The sequence below is a fragment of the Pholcus phalangioides genome, unplaced genomic scaffold (genome assembly GCF_987345545.1).
Source record: "Pholcus phalangioides strain wild (caught in Gottingen) unplaced genomic scaffold, Ppha-v1.0 ptg000022l_1, whole genome shotgun sequence".
NCBI lineage: Eukaryota > Metazoa > Arthropoda > Arachnida > Araneae > Pholcidae > Pholcus > Pholcus phalangioides.
Genome location: NW_028301615.1, coordinates 11,317,390 through 11,341,436, shown reverse-complemented (window position 1 = coordinate 11,341,436; position 24,047 = coordinate 11,317,390). Strand labels below are relative to the sequence as shown.

The following is a 24,047-nucleotide window of genomic DNA, read 5'->3' as shown; positions in this document are numbered from 1 at the left end:
GTGGCAACGATCTGATTTCTTTACGTGTTTCTCTGCTGTTTGTTTTGTAGCTGCGAATGTACTTCTAGAACATCAATCATTAATTTAAATTCAAACGAAGATGGCTGAAATTACAAATGTTCGTCCCTCGTGTTGTTCGTCCGCAGCCATTTTCGTCTTTTTCATCGCATCCTGTCATGTTTGCAATTCATTTTACTTGCCGGGGCTGGCGCCAGTCAATTACTGCGAGGAAAACAAAGCTACTGACTCATGCCAGGTCGGTAAATTACTGTGACCATTAATTAATACGAATAAATTATTGCCAATTTACCTGAAAAAAAAAACAAATTCTACCGCTGTCGTGAATGGCTACGGCATCGGTGTAGATTTCATTTGCGTGTTGTTGTAACTAGAGACACCCGGCCATTTAAATGAAGGAGTGGCACGCATGCCGCTCTTGTCATTATAATCACAATTATTACAATCGGGCTTCTATAAATGGTTATAGTTATTGCAACTATATATAATGTATTTTTGGTAAGAGGTATCACCGCTCCATTATTTCAGAGAGAGCGTGAATTCACAAAGTAGCGGTACCACTCGAAATTCGACGTTATATATAGCATGTTCAACCAACGCCATGCATGTTGGCAATTTTCTTAAAACCGTTCTCACTCACCCTGATTTGGTAATAAGCGTCCATTTCAGTGACATTATCAAAGTACAGGCAAATTATTACGGTAAAACCTCAACGGATATCCATTCAGATGCAGTCACCCCTCTTTTACGGCCAAATGATAATTTCCCCGTGCACAATAAAAGTGGGCATTTCAAACTCCTAATTTAACGGTCACCCCTCTTTTACGGATGAATTTTTTTCTTCCCACTGGTGTCTGCAAAAGACATGTTTTACTGTATTTTTTAATTCAAAAATGCACCATCAGGAGTGCACAGCCTCCAGTCTGTGAGTCATATGAAGCCCGCAGTCATATGAAAGAGATTCTATCAGAAAAGTATTAATGCATAATGCGATAAATGCCTAGTCTATACATGCTCGATCCATGGCCCATGAGCCAAATGTCGTCCTCGAAATCATTCGATGTGACCTGTGAAAACTGAGTTCAGTTACCCTTATTGAGTGCCAAGTTGGCTTCAAAAACTTGTGTCGCAACCCGATGCATAACATAGGGAAATAGAAGTTTTTTCTATATGGCTCGCCTTTTTTTTTTATCCTCTTTTCGACATGCTGCACTAACGATCCACATTGTACATCAGAATAATACAAAAAGACAGTAAAATCCAATCAGAGCAGGCAAGCAAAGAAAAAAAAATGTAACCAAGGTGTCACATTTGGCAACTTTCTGAAGGGTACCTAAACTCTGTCATCCAAATAAGCTAAATGTGTGTAAACACATTTACACATCACTTGAGTGACCGCTGTGTGCGTGTGTGTCCGCAATTGCCATGTTCAATCTTTCGAACTAGCCTGAGAAAGGCAAAAAAAGGCTATTGTATCACTACTCGTTCATGTCATTGTCTGATTCAACTTGAAATATGATGGTATTTAAGCATTGCAATTATCATAATTTTTTCTGTACCTCCAGTACACATTGGGAGTGTCAAGATGTGAAAAGATTTAAAAAAATCCAAATCAAAGTTGAGGAAGTATTTTTGAATCATTTTTGCTGATAGAAAGTCAAATTTGTGGTCAAAGAACTTGCAGTGTTGAGTGATGGATGAGCGGATGAGATCTTGAATGGTTGCATACCTTCTATGCCAAAGCTGGACAAGTTGCAAAAAGTGGGAGTCGTCAGGCCAATTTTTTTAGACACCAAAAAATTTTTTATCCGATGAAAAAGTTTCAAAATAATGTTACTTTGCGCTTTTTTCAAGGTATAGTGGCCCTCTTTCATGTTGGCAGATATACTGCTATAAATTCCAAACATCTTGTGCTGCTCTCTGCTGCAATTTCGTAACTACACAAAGAAAATTTTAGTAGTAAATTCCAATTTTTTTTAGTTGCCATGGCCACCTGGGATTTGTCCAGCTCTGTTTTATGCTCGTTGTTTAAGGACACGTTTAGTTAAAATAACTAAAATAGTAACTATCAATTAATAACAACCATTTTAAGATATTTTTCATTCACAGTTATTTAGAAGATTTCTTGGCATCAAATTTTTGCCCAACTTTTGATAAATTGTATTTGCCGATGCTGTACAATTTTTGTAATCAATATTAACATTTTGTGTTATTACAGTAGACTGTCAATAATTTGGCACATGTCAGATCAGAGTGCCATATTATCAAAATCGCTGAACAAGTCAATTGGAAAAACCCATTTAGATAATATCAACTTCTGTATGGAGGCGTACAGTGATATGTTTTCCTCTTCTATGCTCGAACACTGAATTACTAGATGGGCCAGATTGAGAGTCCACTGTATATTATAATGATTCATTTTATAATTTATAATGATTCTTGAAGTTTTGTGAAACTTACTTAAGTGTAGTCGAGCTGACATGACGAACAAATTTTCTCTCATTTTGGCATAGTTTGACATAATTGGTCCTTGTACCAAAAAATCAAAATCCAATATAATGCAGTTGAGAATCATTTCAATGTTTTAATGTTTGGTGTCAGATTTAAAGCAGAGGCATATGCAGGGAGGGGTATGCTGCCAAGCCGTTCAAGAATTAGAAAAAAATATGTAATATTTTGGTGAAAAAATAGCAATATGAAAAGAAAATACCCTTTTATATGCTATATTAACAAATTTCTGTTAATTTTAATGATTTTTTGAAGGGTGGTAACTCACAATTTCTCTAGAAGAACATTTTTGTGCCCCCTTCCAAAGGTCTGTCCTGTATACGCCCCCCTGATTTAAAGCATAAGTAATTTGAAGAAACAATTTATTTCCTTTTCTATTTTTTTAGCCGAAAGTTGTTCTTTATGTCAATAGACTGAATTCTGAGGAAGCTGTGATACCATATGAGTATAATCAGTAAGTTTTTTAATGATTTATAATTATATATATTTTAATTACAAGTATTTTACAGAATCAAATTTAAATGATTGATTGATCAATATTTTTTGAATAATTTATTTTTGTTCATTCTGTTGTCATTGTTATTTCTTATCGCTGAAATAGATTTCATCTATGTTTAAAATGAATCTCTCTGTAATCAAATACAATGCGTGACAAGTGCCAAAAATAAAAAATTATGACATGTGAGTAATGTTAGACGTGTTCTGGGAAATGAAATGTATCTAATCTACAACAATTATGGTTTCATAGTTTATAAGGTTTTCGCGGCCATCATTTGATAAAAATTGTTTTTTCGGGTTCGAAGACCGTCGTCCGTTTGAGTTTGTTCTCAACGTTTCCCCAACACTAGTGGTTGGCATCTTCAGGAGAATTGATAAACTGGACCTTTGATCCAGTTTATCAATGATGCCAACCACTAGTGTTGGGGAAACGTTGAGAACAAACTCAAACGGACGACGGTCTTCGAACCCGAAAAAACAATTTTTATCAATTATGGTTTCGTTGGTGAAAAATTTCTCTCAGATGTCACAGCGAAGGGAGGGGCTATGGGAAAACGAAATAAGAATATGCCACAAAGAGAAAAGCTACATCTTCGGCATATTTCTCCCATGAATGAAGAATCTCTTAAATACAGTATTAAATTCAAAAAGTTCCATGATTTATTTTACTACGGAAGCATGAATTCAGGTAGAACCTGTTTATTTGGTATTTCCTTTGAAGTAACTACCCTGTGCAATTACGAATTTTTGCCATTGTTCATACAAAGATGTAAATTTGGATTGCAAGTCTTTTTTTATCACACTTTCCAGTGCCTTCGTCGCTACTTGCTGCACTTCTTCAGAACCTGAGAATCATTGCCTCCTTAAGCAAATTCTTTATTAGAAACACAACCTGAATAATCTGGTTGTGAAAGTATCGGAATGTGATGGTTTTGTAATGGCTAATTAACACAAAAGCATGTCACTTTCAAGCATGTCTAACTTTTTTCTACAAATGTGAATAGTTTCAATTTGAAGGAGTCTTGATCCGCATAGATTGGGGTCTTCGGTAGATCTGTTAGGCTGGAATTTTTTGCAGGTTCCTCTATAGTAAATTTAGGCCTGTAGTTTGAAAGAAAAATATCATTCTATATTGGTCTCCCAGGGCTGAAACAGCAGTCAACCTCCTCATAAAGAGGACATGGATTGTGATATACCTAATCTGTAAAGCAGTGTTTTTCAAAGTGAGCATTGCAATTCTTAGGGGCATCGCCAGCCTTTATTATGTATGTTGCGATGATCTGTCAATATTGAGATGTGTACTATGAAGTGGTTGGTTATGATACTATTTTAAGGAGCCGCAGATAAAGGATGATAATGTAAGGGAATCATGAGTGTGTCATGTCATGTCAAAAGTTTGACAGCCATTGCTGTAAAATGTTTGGCTGTTGAATTATGAAACAAAACAGGTAAGGGTGAGCACGAATACGTAGGCCCAAATAAACAAGTTAAGTCACAAATTTTATCAAATTAAGCTGGCTGGGGTCTCATCCTGGTTGCTGGAGTATGGACCTTCTACTTTTATTTTATTTTTTTACAATTATAATTATAATATATATTTACCCATAAAATTAATTCAGGGACCCCCTCGCCCCTTCAAAAGCAATTTTCTATTATTTTCAAATAATCCAAGGTGGTCTCGATCCCATTCACCTCCAATTATTGAGACTATAATGTAAGTTATTTCTTAGAGAGCATGGATCCAGACTCTTGTGTGAAAGGTCATTCCCGCCATATACATCTCAAATGTTTTGGAATCAAAATTGCTCTTAGTTTTGACTAAAGACACTTTTCTGAGCCACTTTGGTGCTTAATGGTGATTTCTCTAATAAGATTTTTCAAGGAATGACAATTTTTTGATAGATATTAAATATATGATTTGATTATAGAATAATATTCTTAATTTTATAACTATAATGTTAAAATTTGCTCAAGGTTTAAAGCTAGTGTAACGGTTTATCAAATTTTTGTATTTTTCCAGTTTTGACTTTTGTCTTGCCGATGAAGCTGACTCACCAGTAGAAAATTTGGGACAAGTTGTGTTTGGGGAACGAATTAGGCCTTCGCCTTATCAGGTATGTTTAATATTTGAAAATTATGTTTGGCTTTTTCTGTTGGGTCGATATATTGTAACACTTATTGATCTTGCATCTGGAATCACACTACCATTTTGTGGTGGCAAAAAAATTAACTCCTTTGGGCATATGCAAAGATTGACTGGGGAAGGTATATCCATGGGGGTATCAAACACAGGGCTTAACAAATCAAGAAAAAGTCTAGACGCCAACAGAATATTTTAGGTGCCAGTACCAATTTTTAAGCACCTAAGAATTTGTCAACCTTGTATAAGCTCAACAGGCTGATCTCAATTACAGAGATGGGAAACACACTGACATAAAGAATACAAAAAATACAAGTAATGAAAATTAATAGAATAGCATAATAATAATAACAATTCATCAAATTTACACATTAAAAATAAAATCATAGACAAACATATAATAATTATTCATCATTAATACGAATACAACGCCACAACATTGCCTCGTTGGGCATTTTATTGCCCAACAAGGTGGCAAATTGCCTGTTGTGTGAGGTTTCAAATTGCCTGTTGTGTGAGGTTTCAAATTGCCTGTTGTGTGAGGTTTCAAATTGCCTGTTAATGTTAGCCTGGCTGATACAACGATGAACCATCTCATTGAAATGCTCGGCTTGAACATAGGTTAGTTTTTTAATTGATCATAAAGACTCATACATTTGCCTCATGTTGCGGACAGCACTTGATGTTTGCATCACGTTTGGCAGCACCTTAGCCAATGTTGCTGCATACCACACAGATCGCTAAGTGGGCGACTGCTATACAGGGCAGATTAGTCATCCCACTTTATAATGCTTTATAATCTCCCATGTATCCACCCATGTGCTTGGGGATAAAACTTTATAAGACTGTCATATGGAGAGAGGAGACAATGAAGGTCAGCAGGACGTGAACCTTCTGGCCCTCTTTGTGACCACAAATGAAATGGGTGATAATACTAATTTGGTAAGGATGCCTCTTGTCCATTCACAGCCTTCTGGAATGAATGATTCTCGTGAAAAAATTCATCAGACGCTCATGAGATTTAAGTCTGCAACAAATGACCAATCAAGTAGCACCTGGTGAGCAGAAAAAGCTACCATTATTAGTGTATAAAGTATGGTATATAATAATTTAAATATAAAATATATTAAAATATATTCAGTCAGTCAGCAGTTAAAGTCTTGGATTTGTTTCTGGCAACAAATTTTCTAATTCGGTATTTAGCAATAAGACTTATATACCCCAATGATGCTAAAAGTGTTGGGGATACGTTGAGATGGAAATGAATTGAGAAAATGAAATTTACATTGAGATGGAATGAAGTTGATCATTATTATGTACCCTGAGAAACTTCCAACTAGCTATAAAAACCTTATCAATTACTTGCCTTTTGCTTGTTATGAAATAAGAGTAAACTTTGAATAAATTTAAGAAATAAGATTTATTTTTGTTGCAGATCAGCTTCTTGAAGGATGCGAGTTGTGCAAATCTTTGTCAAAAAACATACAGAATGGATAAAAAGGATGATGTGGAAAAGCTGAATAATTTGAAAAAAGGAATGCTGTCCAACTATCAGCATCATTGGTATTTAACACACATATAATTATATTTTTGTTCTTCCTTTTTTTTTCTAGGTAAAAAGTTGACATATTTTTGTCTGCCAATTTGATCTCTATTGTTCCATGTATATTTGCAGGATAGTTGATAATATGCCAGTTACATGGTGCTACTTGGTTGAAGGGAATCAACATTTTTGTTCCACTGGCTTCCCTATGGGATGTTATGTTAACTCAGCTCGCCAACCAAAAGATGCTTGTGTCATGAATGTAAATCATGTTTGCTAATGATAGTTGTTTTTAGCAATATTTCTAACCATTCTAATTGCATGCAAGTTTGAACATAAGTTTCTAAGTTTTTGATTCTACATTTAAAAATGTAAAATTCTAATAATCTTCTTGTGATTCATAGACTGCGTTTTCACAACCGGACACTTTCTATCTCTTCAATCATGTGGATCTGACAATCCGTTATCATAGTGGAGAGTCTGAGTCATGGGGAGTTGGATTCAAAGATAAAGGCGGACGAATCGTTCAGGTCAAAGTGCGTCCAAGAAGGTATGGAGCTGAATTTTCTCGTAGTTAAATTTCATAGAAATTGCTTTATTTTAGGTTGCTGAATTTGTAATATATAGTAAAAGTCCATTGTAATGACAGTTCACTGCCAGAGGGAAGAAAAGCTACAGTATGTGGTCTTATCTATGGGGAGGTACTGACATGCCCCCATTAATAAACACCTATGAATAAGGCGAAGAGATTTGAAAAATGGGGTGATTCTTTCCTGTTTTCATTTTATGTACTTCTTAAAAAAAAGGAGAAAAGAAATCACGCTTTTTGAGAATTTCTGTTGTCGGTATAGCAAATGTGTCCTAATTTTCATTCATAAATAAATCGCTTTAAGGAAATACTTTTTGTATCTTTAACATTTGTTGTTGACAATCATGTGAATTACTCGTAATAGCGAGATTCTTGTTATAAGCCATACTCGGGCGCGGTAGCCCGGTCGATAAGATACTCGCCTAAAGTACCAAAGGATGTTTAGAGGTGTCGCGAGTTCGATACCCGGTTCGTCCTTGTCAGTAAACTTTCCTGGCACAGGGGTACAACAAAAACGGCGACTTGACCGCAGCAAAAAATTGCTACCGCAGGGGGCCCCCATCGAGGAGTTAGCGTACCAACCTCTCGATGAGTATAAGAAACAAGCCTGCCGTTCGGAATCGGCAATAAATTGTAGGTCCCGGTCTAATTAGCCCTCGTGTGCAGAAAATGACCGTGGTGCGACAAAAATGATCAAATAAGCCATACTCATTATAACAGGCTTTTACTGTACTTAAAATCCATAATTTTCATCAATATTTGGTTTTTTTCATGATTTCATTGGGCAGTTTGCCTATTGTGGCCTTTGTATTCATAAAAATCTATTAAAAATTTTAAAAAACCACTGTAAATTTGTGGCTGTTGTTAGGGAAAAAACCTTGAATAACTCTGTGCAGAATCAAATTGAATTATTTAAATTTCTAAAAAGTTCACATGATGACTTTTTGAAATGTGTAGTAACTAATGTGAGTAATTTTTCTATTAAAATTAATTGATCAATTATTTTTCATTTGAAATGCTGCTTTGTGCAACTTTTTTTCTCTCTCCAGCATCAAACACCAACCAGGCAAAGGGTGTGACAATGATATGCCTCCAATGGATATACCTAATAAGTCCAAGCCTGGTGATGTAATAACTGTGAATTACACTTACTCTATCAATTTCCTAGTAAGTATTTCATTTACTAATTTAATATTTGCCGCCTGATTGCTAATATGCCCAGTAGCTTTCTTGGATTTGATGTATTTGTTGTGTTCATATGTTATAATTCTGAATTCTATTAAGTTTAACAAATTCTTGGCATTCAAAACTTATGACTGTTATTCTTTGCAAGTATTACTTTCTACAACTGTTATTCTCTAATTGAGCTGAAAGAGATCTCTGAGACAGGGCAAGCCTAGTGCAATGCAGTAATAATGTATAACTAGTTATTATTCTCCTTGATAAACTTTGTTTAAGCATCATATCAACATGTCGAAATGCTTAGAAAAGAGTTTTGACAATATTGTATGATTTATTTCGTACCATACCCGTTCATATTGACCAAAATTTGAAATGGAATTCGCATATTAAATACTTTCAAACTCGGCTCTGTTTCATTTTATATAAGATCTATCGTCTGAAACCTGAAACTGTACATTAATAACCACTTTTTCATAACATTCTATTATTCAATGTTTCATTCATATTTAATGTATGATCTCTCAGTTTGGGGAGGAGATTATCTAACTAATATTTCTCTCCAAAAAAAAAAGCTATCAGGTGCATCACTAATGATTATTTTACCCCTCTATTTGATCAATTTCGATTAAAAATTCTCCTAGTGCATTACCTTTATTTTTATAAATCCTTATTAATAATAAAAAACACCAAACACACTCCTTACCTCTGAATGTATCGTGTACTTCTGCTCGTCTAAATGCCATCTACTCACTGCTATTAGTTCATAAAAATATTCTTAAAAAGCACTTCAGCTTTCTGATTCCGAAATTCTATAATAATCTACCCAGAGAAATCACTGACAGTACTATAAATCGTATCTTTACATCACATTCCATAATGCTGTACATATTCATTTGCTGGCTCCATATTTATCATTAACATGTTTTTATTTTTTTTATTTTGTATATTTGGGGTCAATATTAAGTCTATTAAGAATTCATGTTGATATTATTTGTATGTAATTTTTATAGCACCTTCACCCGTTATATGAGAATATCCTTTATTATTTATATTACAATTTTTTACATATTTTATTTATTTTTTAAATTATACTATTTTTATTTGTAACTACTATCTTTTTTTGTATTTATTTTTCATATATCTGAAAATAACATCACTGTACTGTATTTTATAAACCTATTTATTGTAACAACCAGTATTGGACATTCGTCTCCTTGGTTGCCAATAATATCATACAACATGTATTCACACAAATTGTAAAATGAATTTGAAATTGAAATTTATTATACAATTATCAAACTGTTAACCTCTTCCTAAGCTAATTTTCTTTCATTTTATGAGGATTTTATGTAAATTATAAATTTTGGGTAATCTTGAAATTGCATTGATAGAAACTGTTTTATAAGCATTATTTTCTTTCAAATTCTAGAAAGATAATTCTGTCAAATGGTCTTCAAGATGGGATTACATTTTAGAATCCATGCCTCACACAAATATACAGTGGTTTAGGTGAGAATATCATTGTTCTATTTCAATCACCATAAATTTATTCCTGTGTATTAAAAGTAGGTAAAATCTCGATATAATGATATTCTGCGTGCCAAGAAAAAATATCATTCTTGAGCGATTTGTCATTGTAGCAAGATTTCAGTGTATTTTTTTTTTTTCCATTTCAGTTGTATTGTCTAGCACATTCCTCATTTTTGAATAAATCTTCCCATTTCTCTTGCCGAATAAAAAAATTAGTCAAATAATGAGAATTTCTGCGTTAGTCAAACCTATTTATTGGTTCAATAAAAGTTAGAGATACTTTGAATTAATTGATAACAGTGTTTCATAAATCTTGCATTTCACATCTCTGATATGTATATAGCAATTTTGTGATATTGTTTTCAGTTACAGTAGAGCTACCTGATTATGGTCTCCACCACAGATGTTTTTCTTCAACATATTTTCAACGTTCTGTACTATGACTCAATCACTATCCTGCTTATATATATAAATTATTTTTCCCAACTTCGATGTATATAAAGACATGAATTTTATTATAATTACGAGTAGTTTATCCAAAATTTAATTTTTTCCCATTTTATTTTGCAGTATTTTGAATTCACTGGTCATAGTTCTTTTCCTTACTGGAATGGTTGCAATGATTCTTCTTCGCACATTGCACAAAGATATTGCAAGATACAACCAAAGTGAAAGTGGAGTGAGTTGAAATTTTCCAACTTTTTTCTTTTTAAACTGTTTTTCTAAAGAAGGCTCTTAAAATTGTATGTTTTGATCATCTGTTGTGATTTCAGGATGATGCTCAAGAAGAATTTGGGTGGAAATTAGTTCATGGAGATGTTTTCCGACCACCAAGACGAGGAATGTTGCTTTCAATTTTTCTGGGCAGTGGTGTCCAAGTGTTTTGCATGACAGTTATTACTTTATGTAAGCAATTTATATATTTTACTTTTCCTTCAGTTTTTTCTTTGTGGATGCAGTGATATCCAATTCATCAATATACAGTAACCATACTTTCACCAAAAAAAATCAGTCTTGATAGTTACAAAAATTTATTGAATGCTATTGCGCATCACTTACTATGCCTCTATAAAATGCAAACTATTGCAAAAAAACTATTTCACTTGTAATTTTAATTTCTTTTGAATACTCTTTAAAGATGTGATTTTTTAGTTTCAACATCGTTATTTTTTCTTACCTGTCTGTAGCTTTTTCAAGTGTTGAAGTAGGGGCATCTGTATCAGTAAGCCATGGAATAAAGAAAAATATGACCAAAATTTAACCAGAAATTCTGAGGAAAATAGATATTTTGCGAATTACATATCTGAATCAAACTTTGAATTAGCCTATATACGAAAAAAATTGAGTTGAACTGGTAATTTTAACATTAAATTGATAGAAAACTAACTCAAGGAGAATACCTAAAATTCAAGTTATTTAAAAATTTTAATTAGCCAAGTTCAAATCTGCAAGGTTCACCTGTATAACATAATTAATTTGAAATTTCCTGATTTGAATGATAATTTAGATTTTGTTTGTTTGCATTAATTTAATTCTGCTTTTTAGTTTTTGCTTGTCTCGGTTTCTTGTCACCTGCGAATAGGGGTGCTCTCATGACATGTTCAATGGTAAGTACTTTGTGTTTAAAAAATATTGTTTGTTTCAATTCACGTTGCTTAAAATATATGAAATCCATTACAATGTATGAAATGAAATGCTAAAAATTGATGAAAATGGACAAACTCAGTGAAGAAAATTTAATGTATAAAAAAAATTCATGTATCATCAAAATTCACACAAGCGAAACCGCCTTCTGTAAAAAATACAAAAAAAAATTTCATAAGAATGCTCAATTTCACAAAATAAATTTAAATGTGTGGTAGGTGAAGTTATTGTAAGGACCTTGAGGGCATACACATGGAATTCCTTGCTGCAATCATTACAAAGCAACTTCCCTCAACAGATGCAGTAAACATTTTAAAAAAAATTGTATCACTAATGTCCATTTTCCCCTAATTTATGAGCACAGTCCTATTGAATGAATCTGAAATTTTCATCCTTTCTTTAACTTCATTTTGTTTTATTACATTCATGTGTTTCTTAGAGTAAAGGCGATAAAAATTGTGCTTTATTTTATTTTTTATACATTTTTCCAAGAAATTAAGAGAATTTTAAGGGAAATGCTTATGTGTATCATTGTGTATGGAATATAATTATATTTTTATCAAATTTAATAGGTACTGTATGTTTGTCTTGGAGCTCCTGCTGGCTATGTCTCTGCCAGAATGTACAAGGGTTTGTATGATTTTGTGTGTCTTTTTTAATTAAATTTTTCATTAAAATTCAAGCCCTTTCCAATATAGTGTAATTTTTTGGATAATTCATAATGCAGTAAAGTAATTTGAACATTTTTTGATAGTTTTATTCAGTGTTGTTGAGGGGAAAATTTTTACATTTTCGAACTGTGATTGCTTTGAATTGATATTACACAACAATATAATATTTTATTTTGCAGCTTTTGGTGGTGAGAAATGGAAGTCCAATATTCTTTTGACTTCAATGTTATGTCCTGGGTCAGTAATTATTTGTTGTTCCTGTTGATTTAGCTCTTAGTTTCTCAAACTTTTTGATCCATTGCACCCTTCAGAAATGTTTTTCCTCTCATTGCCCTTAACTTAAGCAAACCCATAGGATCCTCTGTTATACCCTTAGCTTCATGAAAGCATTTCTATGGATTATTTTTATGTATTTGTTACTTTTCTTCTGTTATTTTAATTATTGCTTTTGAAACAATACCTGCTGTGTAGTATCATAACCTAACGAATTTCACTTCAAATAATTTTACCAACTCAATAAAATAGCCCAACTCATTATTCGGATCTCTTAATTTCCTTTCAATCTAGGTCCATAACATGGAATATAATTTATGATAATTATTACATGGTCATTAATTTTTTGGGGTGTCAAATGTGTTGTGGAAAAGTGATAGAAAGAGTGCTTACCAGGGAAGCAACATCATCTCGTTGCTGAATCACTCTTTTGAGAACTGGTTGTCATACCCAGTATCTTGCCAACACTTCCTGCTATCACACCAAATCATCAGTTCTGATATGAGTGATTGTTGCCATCTGGCCCAAGTGATCGCCCTCCCCCTCATTACTTTTAGTCTCTGTAAAACTATAAAATTATGTTCCAATTATAATGGATTATAATGTAAAAACCGGTTACCATTTTATTGTATGGGATTATTTGAAAACTGTGGATTTTAATATATCTTTACAGGGTTGTGTTTTGCTTGTTTTTTATCATGAACCTGCTGTTCTGGATGAAGGGAAGCTCTGCAGCTATACCATTTACTACTTTGCTTGCCTTACTTGCATTGTGGTTTGGAATATCGCTTCCTCTTACTTTTGTTGGGGCTTATTTTGGTTTCAGGAAACGAGTAAGCAAATATTGGTCATATTATTCTGATGTGAAAGGTATTTTGTAAATGTTGTTGTTTTTACTCATCTATCTTAATTTTCATCTTGCAGACAATTGAGCATCCAGTTAGAACAAATCAAATACCACGACAAGTCCCGGAGCAGTCCATATACACTCAACCAATTCCTGGCATAATAATGGGAGGAATCTTGCCTTTTGGTTGCATATTCATCCAACTGTTCTTTATTCTCAATAGCATATGGTAAGGTTTCTTATATCTTATTTTGTTTAGTATTACTTTTGTTTATTTTGCATTTGTGTATTTTTAATGCATTGATTTGCTTTTGCAAAACTTTCATGTATACATATTTTTTCGTACCAATGAACAATAATATGTTTATGCTGGTGTTCATAGTATCAAATTCCTCTCTTCTTAATGGTGACTTTCTAGCTCTCAAAACATTTTTGTTTATTTTTATTTTTAAAATGTAAATAATGTCATTTAAATTACAAGCATGATTAATAAGGTCAGACTGCCATCAATTTAACGAAAGCACTCTGAATTAGGCCAATTCAGTAAAGCATGTCAGTGGTAACTGGGCTTTAACTAGGATTTTCTTCAGGAGAAGCAAATGACTTTGATCCCACCTCCTTTCATTATAAACTCCACGACTCTGTAATACTTTTTTTTCACTATATTTGAGAGCTTAAAAAATATTCATTATATTTTATGTAAAATGAAAAAAATTCTCCTCTAATTTTGCTGCCCCCCTCAAACTAGCTGCTCCTGGCAGTTGCTACTTTTTCTCCCTCTAGTTCTGACCATGAATGTTCATCCGATAGCCAACCATTACCTTGAATAGAAATAAGCTGCGATATTCATATCAGAAAAATTTAAAAACTATCCATTTCTAATTGATAGCAAGAACATTTTTATGGGCAATGTATTTCATTTTCCCAGTTTGTTTTGCTTCTTTTTTATAATCTATTTAGTTTTGTTTGCTGTACATTGAAATAATTGTCATTTATATTTGTCATGATCATTTTCTTTCCGCGACTTTATTAGACAATTTAACTGTAATATAATCCTTAAACTGCTCATGTTGTTAATAGATGGTGAATAGTATAATGCTTAATTGCTTTCTGATGATTTGTGAAAAGGGGGGGAAATTGTTTTTCTGGCACACAGAGAAAGATGTATTTCCGATTGTTTGTTCAATTTAGGAGCTTATGTATTTAATTTTCACAATGCTAATCTTTGCAATTTATTCATTTTCGTAGGTCGAGTCAGATGTACTACATGTTCGGATTCCTATTTTTAGTGTTCACAATTCTTGTCATCACCTGTTCTGAGACCACAATTTTGCTGTGCTACTTCCACCTGTGCGCTGAGGTGATTAGGAAAATCTTTAAGCTTTTTTCTTTTACTGATTTCGATTTGCTCTAATTTCATAACTTCAATTGTGTAATAACATTCTCAATTTACATTGCAGGACTATCATTGGTGGTGGAGATCATTTTTGACCAGTGGTTTCACTGCATTTTATTTGTATGTCTACTGTGTTCATTATTTCATCACAAAAATGAACATAACTGGCATCATATCGACATTTTTGTACTTTGGGTACACTCTCATTATGGTCTTTTTGTTCTTCCTTCTCACAGGTGACATTTATGTTATTCATTTTTTATCTTTTATGAAGTGTATTCATGTATCTATTTGGAAAACTAATATATATATATATACATACAGGGCATCCATAATTAAAGACCCTATTTTAAAGTAGCCTACAGGTAAAACCAGTCATCAGAAAAGTGTGAATTTTGTGGAGGACTTCATGAAGTGATGGGGATTTGTTTCAGGGGGAAAAAATTAGTTCCACATGTTGCCACCAGAGGGTGTTTCACTTTGAATACCTGTAGTAAACATGTAAATTTATGTGATGTTACACAGCAGCTGTTATAAAACCTATAAATATTTATGGAGATCTTGTTTCTCATTGTGTTTGCTGCTCACAGTGATAATAAGTTTACGAGATTGCACTTTCTTGGTCAAACGGTTTTACCAAAATATCAATTCTGCAGTAACTGCTTTACAGAATATCGGACTTGGAATAGGATTTGAAAAGGTCCAATGAATGTTAAAAACCTTTGGAGTATGATAACGAAATTAGAAATCACAGGATTGTTGGCTGTTCGTTCTGGAAGTGGAAGAAAGCCCGTTTCTATAAACGCAGTACATGAGGTTTTGCTTCAGGTGGAAGAGGACAGCTTCAAATTCTCGTGGTAGCATAGTCGGTATATATTCATCGGGTATGTAACATAGGCATTGGATAGGCCACATTCAACTGTCCGTAAAATCATGCGGAATATCCTTCAATATTATCCATAAAAACTTTCACTTATGCAGCAGTTGCTTCCACATGGTTATGACTCATTTCCAGTTATCACTGCAGTTTCTAGCTTGTGTTGAGGTCAATTCAGAATGGCCTTGGAATATCTTCTGAACGGACGAAACACATTTTCACTTGGATGGTGCAGTCATGGTCCCCACAAAGGAGGGGGGGCTGGCAGGGCTGTAGCCCGGGGGCCCGGGACAGTTCTCATAATTTTTTGCTTTTTTACGCTATGAATTAACTACAGAAGGGGCCCGTGAAATGTCTGACCAAAGGGCCCACAAAAGATCCCAGACCAGGGGCCCCACTCCAGGATGTGGGGGCCCTGGGTGCAGTCAATACTCACAAGTGGTGGTCGAGTGGTCATAATGATGGACTCGCATCCCAAGGATCCTGGTTCGAACCCCACCATCACCGCAGTGGTGGTCTGCTGAAGTTGGTTTTCTGTGGTTCCCAACTTCAAGGTGCAAACGCGAGCCAGTCGCCCCATTAAAAACTCTCGCCACAGAGAACAACAGGCCTACAACGATAATTTATTCAATCATTACACTTCACTCATAATTAGAAAAACTGGTGGCAGATGGCAGCACCACACATAAGCATTACATAGAAACAAACTTCATGTCAGGTTTCACTACATGTACACGCCCACATGTACCAATCTGTTAGAGGTTCCGCAGAGGGATATGGACAAGGTGCATGTGTGGTTTAGTAGTAGTCAATACTCACAAATTTGGCAGTTGTGAGCATTGGCATTGAATTGAACATTGAAGGACCGGACACACCCCGCTTCCCATCTCAGGGTGTGTCCGGTCCTTCAATATTCAATTCAATGTCAATACTCACAACTGCTGAATTTGGGAACCAAAAACCACGCTATCTTAGAGTTTCCATTGCATTCACCAAAAATGACGGTATGGTGTTCATTTACTGTATCATTTATTCTCGGTCCCTACTTCCGAGGAGTTACGCTCTACAGGTCCGGTGACATGTTCAATCACCGGGAAGCAAAATTCATTTTTGTTACAGAATGAAATTGTTCCAGCTCTGCAAGCACGTCACTGCCTTGTAGAAAATCTTTATGCAAGATGAGCTCCTCCACACATTGCAGTGTGTGTTAAGAATGTTCTTAATGCAGTGTGTGTTAAGAATGTTCTTAATGCAGTGTGTGTTAAGAATGTTCTTAATGCAGTGTGTGTTAAGAATGTTCTTAATGCAGTGTGTGTTAAGAATGTTCTTAATGCAGTGTGTGTTAAGAATGTTCTTAATGCAGTGTGTGTTAAAAATGTTCTTAAAATACATTTTACAGAAGAACGTGTCATCATCCGGCACTTTACTAATCTATGGCCTCCCCGGACCTTAATCCATGTGATTTTTGGCTTTGTAGGCATTTGAAATGTCTGGTAAGTCATGACAATCTTTACTTGACCTTAAAGGCAACATTTCACGCCATGTGCTGAACATTTCCCTCACACACTTTGGTTAGTTGTGGAGCATGCCATCTTGCGATTTCACATGGTATCTGAAAATGATGGCCATCATATGGAACATGTTTTGTTGCAGTAACAATTGTAAAAGGGTTTAACAATCGTTAAAATTTAAATGTCTGCCTAAATGTGTCATTTCTTAATAAAACGCCCTCTGGTGCAACTAATTTTTTCTCCCTGAAACATTCTCATCACTTCATGAAGTCCTCCACAAAATTTCAAAATTTTCTGATGACTGGTTTTGCCTGTAGGCTACTTTAAAATAGGGTCTATTAATTATGTATGCCCTGTATATATATATATATTTATTTATTTATTTTTATTTATTTATTTTTTTGAAAGAACATCATTGATGTTTTTTTCGAAGCCTTTTGACAATTGGGCTTGACGGCCAACCCATTTTTGGATAATAGAATAGGACAACCAAAAGGTCATATGAAATAGATATATTAAACATACAATTAACACAAAACAATGTCTTGCGATGTGTAGTAAAGCAATTACTTCCTGAAATTGTAACAAAATTTTTTGGAAAAGCAGGCTTTTCCACAGGAGAAATTAATGTAAGGGTTAAATTTCCAAATGATATGAAGGACTTACAAAATTGTATGCAAGCTGTGTACATTCCATGATCATAAGGCTAAGCAGGGCCAGAGTAGATTAGAGAGAAGCAAAGGGCAACTGCCCTCTTGACAAAATTCTGGGGGTGGAAAATTTTTGGTGGTGACAAAAGCACCATTATAAAATCATTGAATTTTAAAGTGGTAGGGGGCAGCAAAAGCATGTTGCTCTTCCCTCACAAAATTCCTAGTTAAGGCAATGATGCTGAGGATTGCATAAACGTAGACGATAATGTACGAACCGAACCTGGCACGACAAATATTGACAGTCTAATTGAAAATTTTTGAGGAAGTATAAAAGAATGTAAATGTCATTATTTTAGAAGAAGAGTAGTGTGGGTTGTGGAATTTTATACAGATGCTATCAAAATCTAAATACAGTATTTTATTTAGTAATTATAATTATTTTATCTATAGTTAATTTTAATTATTTATTTACTACTAATTTATTTATTACTAATTTATTTACTACTAATTTATTTATTACTAATTATTTATTTTATCTATATTTAAATTATTTATTTTATCTATATTTAAATTATTTATTTTATCTATATTTAAATTATTTATTTTATCTATATTTAAATTATTTATTTTATCTATATTTAAATTATTTATTTTATCTTTGATTAATTTATTTTTTATTTCAATCACTCACGAGATCATTACGCAATTTTACACATTATATTAATTGAACCTTTGTTAAGTGGAAATCTGTGTTCAACGGAAAAAAAATCTGAACCTTGAGATTCCATTGAAGACAGGTTCTACTGTATTAGACAAAAATAATAAATTAAATTTAAAAAAATAAAAATTTAATTAAAAAAATAATATATTAAAAAATATATATATATTAGACCGAATTCATCACACTTGTATCTCCTACATACAAGTGCCCTTGTCCCCTCTAGCAGGTTTAAAAAATTTTTCGCTCACTGTGTTACATACATAAGGAACGGCTGTATGTTGTGGTCAGTACCCAGAACTTCAGCTGTGGATAGGCAAAAAGATCATATTTATGCATTATCCTCATAACAGTGTCTATTGCTATACATCATGTTATCTGCATAAATAGAGTTGGGTATTGACCCTTTGAAGCTTTGAAGAGCAGGTTATTTTTCTAAAACCCATAGAAAACAATGTCAACAGGTGGTCTTACTATGTAGGGGAGGGGGGGGGAGAGACCACGCCTAGAAAAGTTTAACTGAAACACTCTTTATTCACCCGATATCAGTCTGTGAATATGATTTGCCACTGAAAATTAGACCAACTTCCACACATTGCCATATTGATGCATGGATCCACCTTGGCTTAACCCACTTCCAGATAAATGGTGTAATGATATCCCTAACATCATTTCTACCTAAGGTAGTCTTTCTCAAAAAAATATTTGAGAAGATGTTCTGTGGCAAGATATACAGAAAACTGGATGTTATGTAGAGCTGCTGATTTTTTTTGAAAGAAAAATTCATCTCTGCTTCTACAAAGACATGAACCCCCAATCTGTCGCATTCCAGAAAAGTGTGCTATCACTATGTTATAGTGTAGCGGTTCTCAACCTTTTTCGACTCGCGGAGTCCTTTTAAGTGAAAAAATTCTATGGTGGAGCACCTAGGCCAATTTTTTAATCATTCATCAGTTACCGATTTATTTTTACTATTTAAAATATTTGTAATTATTATTTTTTTAATTTTACTGGGCACAAGGAGCACCAGTTGAGAACCACTGCTATAGTGTATATAAATAGGTAGAATATTTCTTCTTTGGAGTGTATATAAGTGGAGAGCAACATCATATATGTATATATAAGACTAGCGAAAATGCCCAGGTTCTCTTCAGTTACTGGGAAGATAAAGTGACAGACAATTATAAAGGAATAAACTACTATACATAATACTGGAAGCATTAAAAATGCAACAAACCATTGTAAAGGCATAATGTATTTCTTAACGCATTGTATTAGAACCACTCTAACCAAGGTAAGCATTCCGAAAGTGACTATTGGGGCCCAGGAACCATTGTTGTCCTATGGTTTTTTGCCCATTTTGGGTATTTGCCCAGCTCTGACAAACTTTTAAAGTAGCCTATGGTTCAATCCCGGTCCTGTTTAGTATATGTGTAAAATTTGTCAATGATCTGTCTAAAATTGTAGATTTGTATAGAGAACAAACATGCACTTTAACATTTATATACAAGATTTTAATAATTATTTCAGTAGGAAATCATCATATTGATTGATCACAACCATTTTCGGGTTCACTTTATTTTTTTACACAGGCCTTCTGAGAAGAAAATTGGTCTTTTGTATTTAAATTGATGCTCAAATTTTGCTATGTAATACATACTTCAATTTATTTGAAATGTTTAACTTGAAAATATTTTTTTTAACCATTTGACAATTTTGTGGTTAAAAGTTAAAAAAAAATTACTCGGGTGCAGGGTTGTTTGGTTTAAACCACGTTGGTTTAAACCATGGTTTAAACCTTGGTTTTAACCAACTGGTTTTTTTAAAAAAACCACTTTGGTTTTTTTCAAAAAATCAGATAAAAGTGGCCTAAATATTATTTTTTCCCCTGAAAAATATCATATTTGTTCATTATTAGCCAAAATGTTTCATATTTATCTTATTTTATATCCTTGGGGTACATTCTGACTGTATATCTTTAAATGACATAAGATTTTATAAGTGGTTTTTTTCAAAAAGTCTCATAAAAGTGGCCAGAATATATATATATTTTTCATATGAAGTATCTTAGTCATTTAAAGTTATATATAAAAGCCAAAACTTCTCATTCTTACAACATTTTCTAACCTTTGGCTACATTCTGATGCTCTATCTTTAGCAAATTCATGAATACAGATTGCATCACACATCTAAATGTAGTGGTGTATTATCTCACAGGGTTTCTTTTTCCCTTCACAAAGAAGCAGCTACAGTAGTGACACCATCATGCTAGGGGCAGGTGGTCCTATAATCCAATAAAGACACCAGCTGTCCTTAAAGGACAAAGACTAGTGTACTAGTTGTTACATTACCTCACATACATTTTCATTCCCATAAGAAGTAGCACATCTCCTACTCTATATCTCCCAGTCTTAATATTCAATAGTTGTTTTTTTTATACTTTCACACACACACTGTTAAGCCCAGTTAATCAAGGTTCTACTGTATAGTAGTAACAAATTTATAAAAAATAATCAGCTATATACAGGGTGATTATAATTTAAGTTTTGATTCCAAAACTATACAATAAGTACTGATCGGAATGACCTGAAAATTTGCATGGATACTCCTGGAGCAATGGAAGTTTCTTTCGCAAAAGAAAAAAGTGCAAAATGTGCAAGTAGATGATGCTATACTTGGCCAGCAGTATAATCTATTTTGTGCAACCACATCATTTCGGCACTTCCACAGCATCAGTGTGTGGATAGAACTTCTATCAAGATGCACATTACAATACCAGCAAAGCAGCTGCTGAAGACCCATTTTGACAGGATGCACCTTAACCCTTGTAACTACTGGCTGTGGGGGTACCTCAAAATGTTATAAACAGTGGTCAGATTGCAAACTTTGATGAATTGTAATCTCCAGCACATTCCCTATACGTTAGAAGTTCCTCATTCCTCAGCAATATGAACGGGGGAAAGGGGGCGCGTTTGGTTTAATAAAGCTGAATTGCAAGCACATCCACATTATGACCATGGCATATTCCGATTCTGCTGTTGAACAAAAATTTTTGTGCTTTCAACCTCATAGCCAGAACACGCGGTGGACAACATATTTAACATTTTTTGAGTAAGTTGTAGTTATTTGTTCAATTACTTCATTTTTTTTGTGATGTTTCCGTGAATTATGGACTCGTGCAATGCTATAATTAAGTTATAATTTTGCCTTGACTGGCTATCGTTTCCATTCTGCGAGCAAATTTCCCACATGTTGGATGATGTCATTAATTTTACATTTTTAAGTATTTTTTCCCCTTTTCCCCTAATGTTTTTTCCCCTAAAATTGAATTTTTTCAGGAATATTCATGTCAATTTTCAAGTCATTCTGACAATCGCTCTTTTTTTAGTGTTTTGAAATCAGAACCTTAGTTATAATAACCCTGTATATCGTAAATCATCGTTAATTAATCCGCATTATTTATGCATCATTAAATGCATTATATTCACCTAATTTTTATTACTTTTTGCAAAATAGCTTCCTAATTAAGTATACTGAAAGTAACTGGAGAAAAACCTTTATATATTATATGATTAATAATAACATTAAAAGAATTTTCAAACACACAGTAATCCATTGAGTTAAGCAAAAAATAATTAAATGGCAAAAGTTGGTTTTTGTTAAAATTTAATAAATATTTATTGATTAATTAGCATGGGAATAGTGTTAATTACATTAATAAACATTTTATTTTTGTTAATTATTGGAAGTTTGAATGATTTTTCAGAAATTTCATTGTTTTTAATGTTAATACCATTTAAAACAAAAAAAACGGTTTAAACCAAAAAAACCTGGTTTAAACCAAAAAAACCCGGTTTTTTGGTTTTTTTCAAAAAAACCGGTTTTTTTACCAACCCTGCTCGGGTGAGCTAACACTATATTTGTTGAGGAAACAATTATGATATTAATGCAGCTGAAAGATTGTTTATTTTCATTTGAATTTAGAGATATATGTATAAGTATTTCATCAGATCTTGCATATTGTATTAATTTAAAAAATATTTGCCTGTAATAATTTCTTATTATTCTCAATTGTAGGAACTGTCGGATTCTTTGCATGTTTTTGGTTTGTAAGGAAAATCTATGGTGTAGTCAAAGTGGACTGAATTCAAGAAATTATTGGCACCCTTTTTTACATAAATATAATCTTCCATCAGATAATTGACTAAAGAATTGGCAAGTTTATTCTAAATGTAGGGGGAGAATTTAGAAGGGAATTATGTGACCTTGCGCTTCTGAAAATCAACAAATATTCAAAACAAACTGGGCATTTTGCAGGTCAAGAAGCATGGGATTATTGTAGCTAAATTATTTAGTTTTTTGCCATATTTTGCCTTACACATGCTGATAATAGCTGATGTGATAAACAAGAAACTTTTTCTTGAACAACTTGTAATATTTACTTTTCTAGAGTTTTTTTTCTAGTCTTGCTTTTGCCAATTAGTGAGTGTTTGTTTTTTGGGTCACAAATTTGTATAAAGATGATCTCTGAAATCTAAATCACAGTGCAGTTATCTCCTAATCATTACAAATTTACATACCTAAATGTAAGGTGAAAAAAATTGTACATTCTTTTTTTTGCAAATGTAAGTTTTTCTAAAACTCATTCTTCATGACAGATTTCTTTTGAATGGCCTGTAAACTATGTGTGATTGGGGCAGGAAATGTTTTGTCCATTGTGATGAATATCAATTGTTTTCTGATCTTTGGTTTGTGTAATTAATGGTTTCTGTAAATAAATTTTTTCTTATGTTAGAAAATTTTGTCTTTGACTACAATTATTTGGTCTTGCTTAAAGAAGGAAGAACGTTGAAGTCATACTGCATGTAAGTATATACACTGTTACAGGAATTGTGTGCAATGACTCTAATTTTGCAAAAATTAAATAAATTTAACATTTTCATAATTGTTTGAATTTTGATTTGCATTTTTCTGAATAGATGCTTTTTCTGTTCTTTTGAGAAACAGATTTCTGAAATTAAATTAACCCTTCAGATGGTATAGCATAAATCACTAGCACCCACTTAAAAATGTCATAGTTTTTGATGAAGTGGGTTTTTTTACTCAGCAGGGGTGCAGAGTAAGGGGTATAGTGAAAAGTGATCTATTGAGAAATCAACTTTACAAAGTGCCTGGCAGTAGCAGATATAGGTGGGGTGATCACCCTTCCCAAGAGCCTTCAAGCAAACATGATTTTGGTTATCTCATTTTTTTCTTTATTAATCCTTCATTTTTTTTTCTTTTTCTTCTCAAATTTCCTTTTCGCTGAAATTTGTGCACCCTAGGAAGTGTGACCCTGAGCTTTCTTATGGTGGTAATGTCTTAGGAGAATAAAAGAAGCCGTAGCTGGAGGAGGGTCAGTTGCATTCTCACCAAAGATAGGTTCTGTAGGGATGCGATTTGGCTGTCA

General features: G+C 33.4%; 1 protein-coding gene across 1 annotated transcript; it reads left to right on the top strand.

The window, feature by feature from the left end:
- TM9SF2 (transmembrane 9 superfamily protein member 2) lies at positions 1-23,397 on the top strand. Its single transcript, XM_089249242.1, has 18 exons — positions 1-256; positions 2,913-2,980; positions 5,045-5,138; positions 6,600-6,727; positions 6,840-6,969; positions 7,112-7,257; positions 8,346-8,463; positions 9,908-9,987; positions 10,579-10,687; positions 10,782-10,914; positions 11,554-11,615; positions 12,225-12,282; positions 12,503-12,560; positions 13,270-13,429; positions 13,521-13,672; positions 14,692-14,803; positions 14,904-15,075; positions 22,676-23,397. Exons 1-18 carry the CDS (start codon positions 101-103, stop codon positions 22,741-22,743), a joined length of 2,004 nt encoding a protein of 667 aa, XP_089105368.1. The 5' UTR covers positions 1-100; the 3' UTR covers positions 22,744-23,397.
- The last annotated feature ends 650 nt before the right edge of the window (positions 23,398-24,047 follow it).

Coding starts and splice junctions, on each gene's coding strand:
- TM9SF2 (XM_089249242.1), top strand. CDS start 101: ATGGCTGAAATTACAAATGTTCGTCCCTCGTGTTGTTCGTCCGCAGCC. Junction 257..2,912: donor AAGCTACTGACTCATGCCAG/GTCGGTAAATTA, acceptor CTATTTTTTTAG/CCGAAAGTTGTTCTTTATGT. Junction 2,981..5,044: donor ATACCATATGAGTATAATCA/GTAAGTTTTTTA, acceptor GTATTTTTCCAG/TTTTGACTTTTGTCTTGCCG.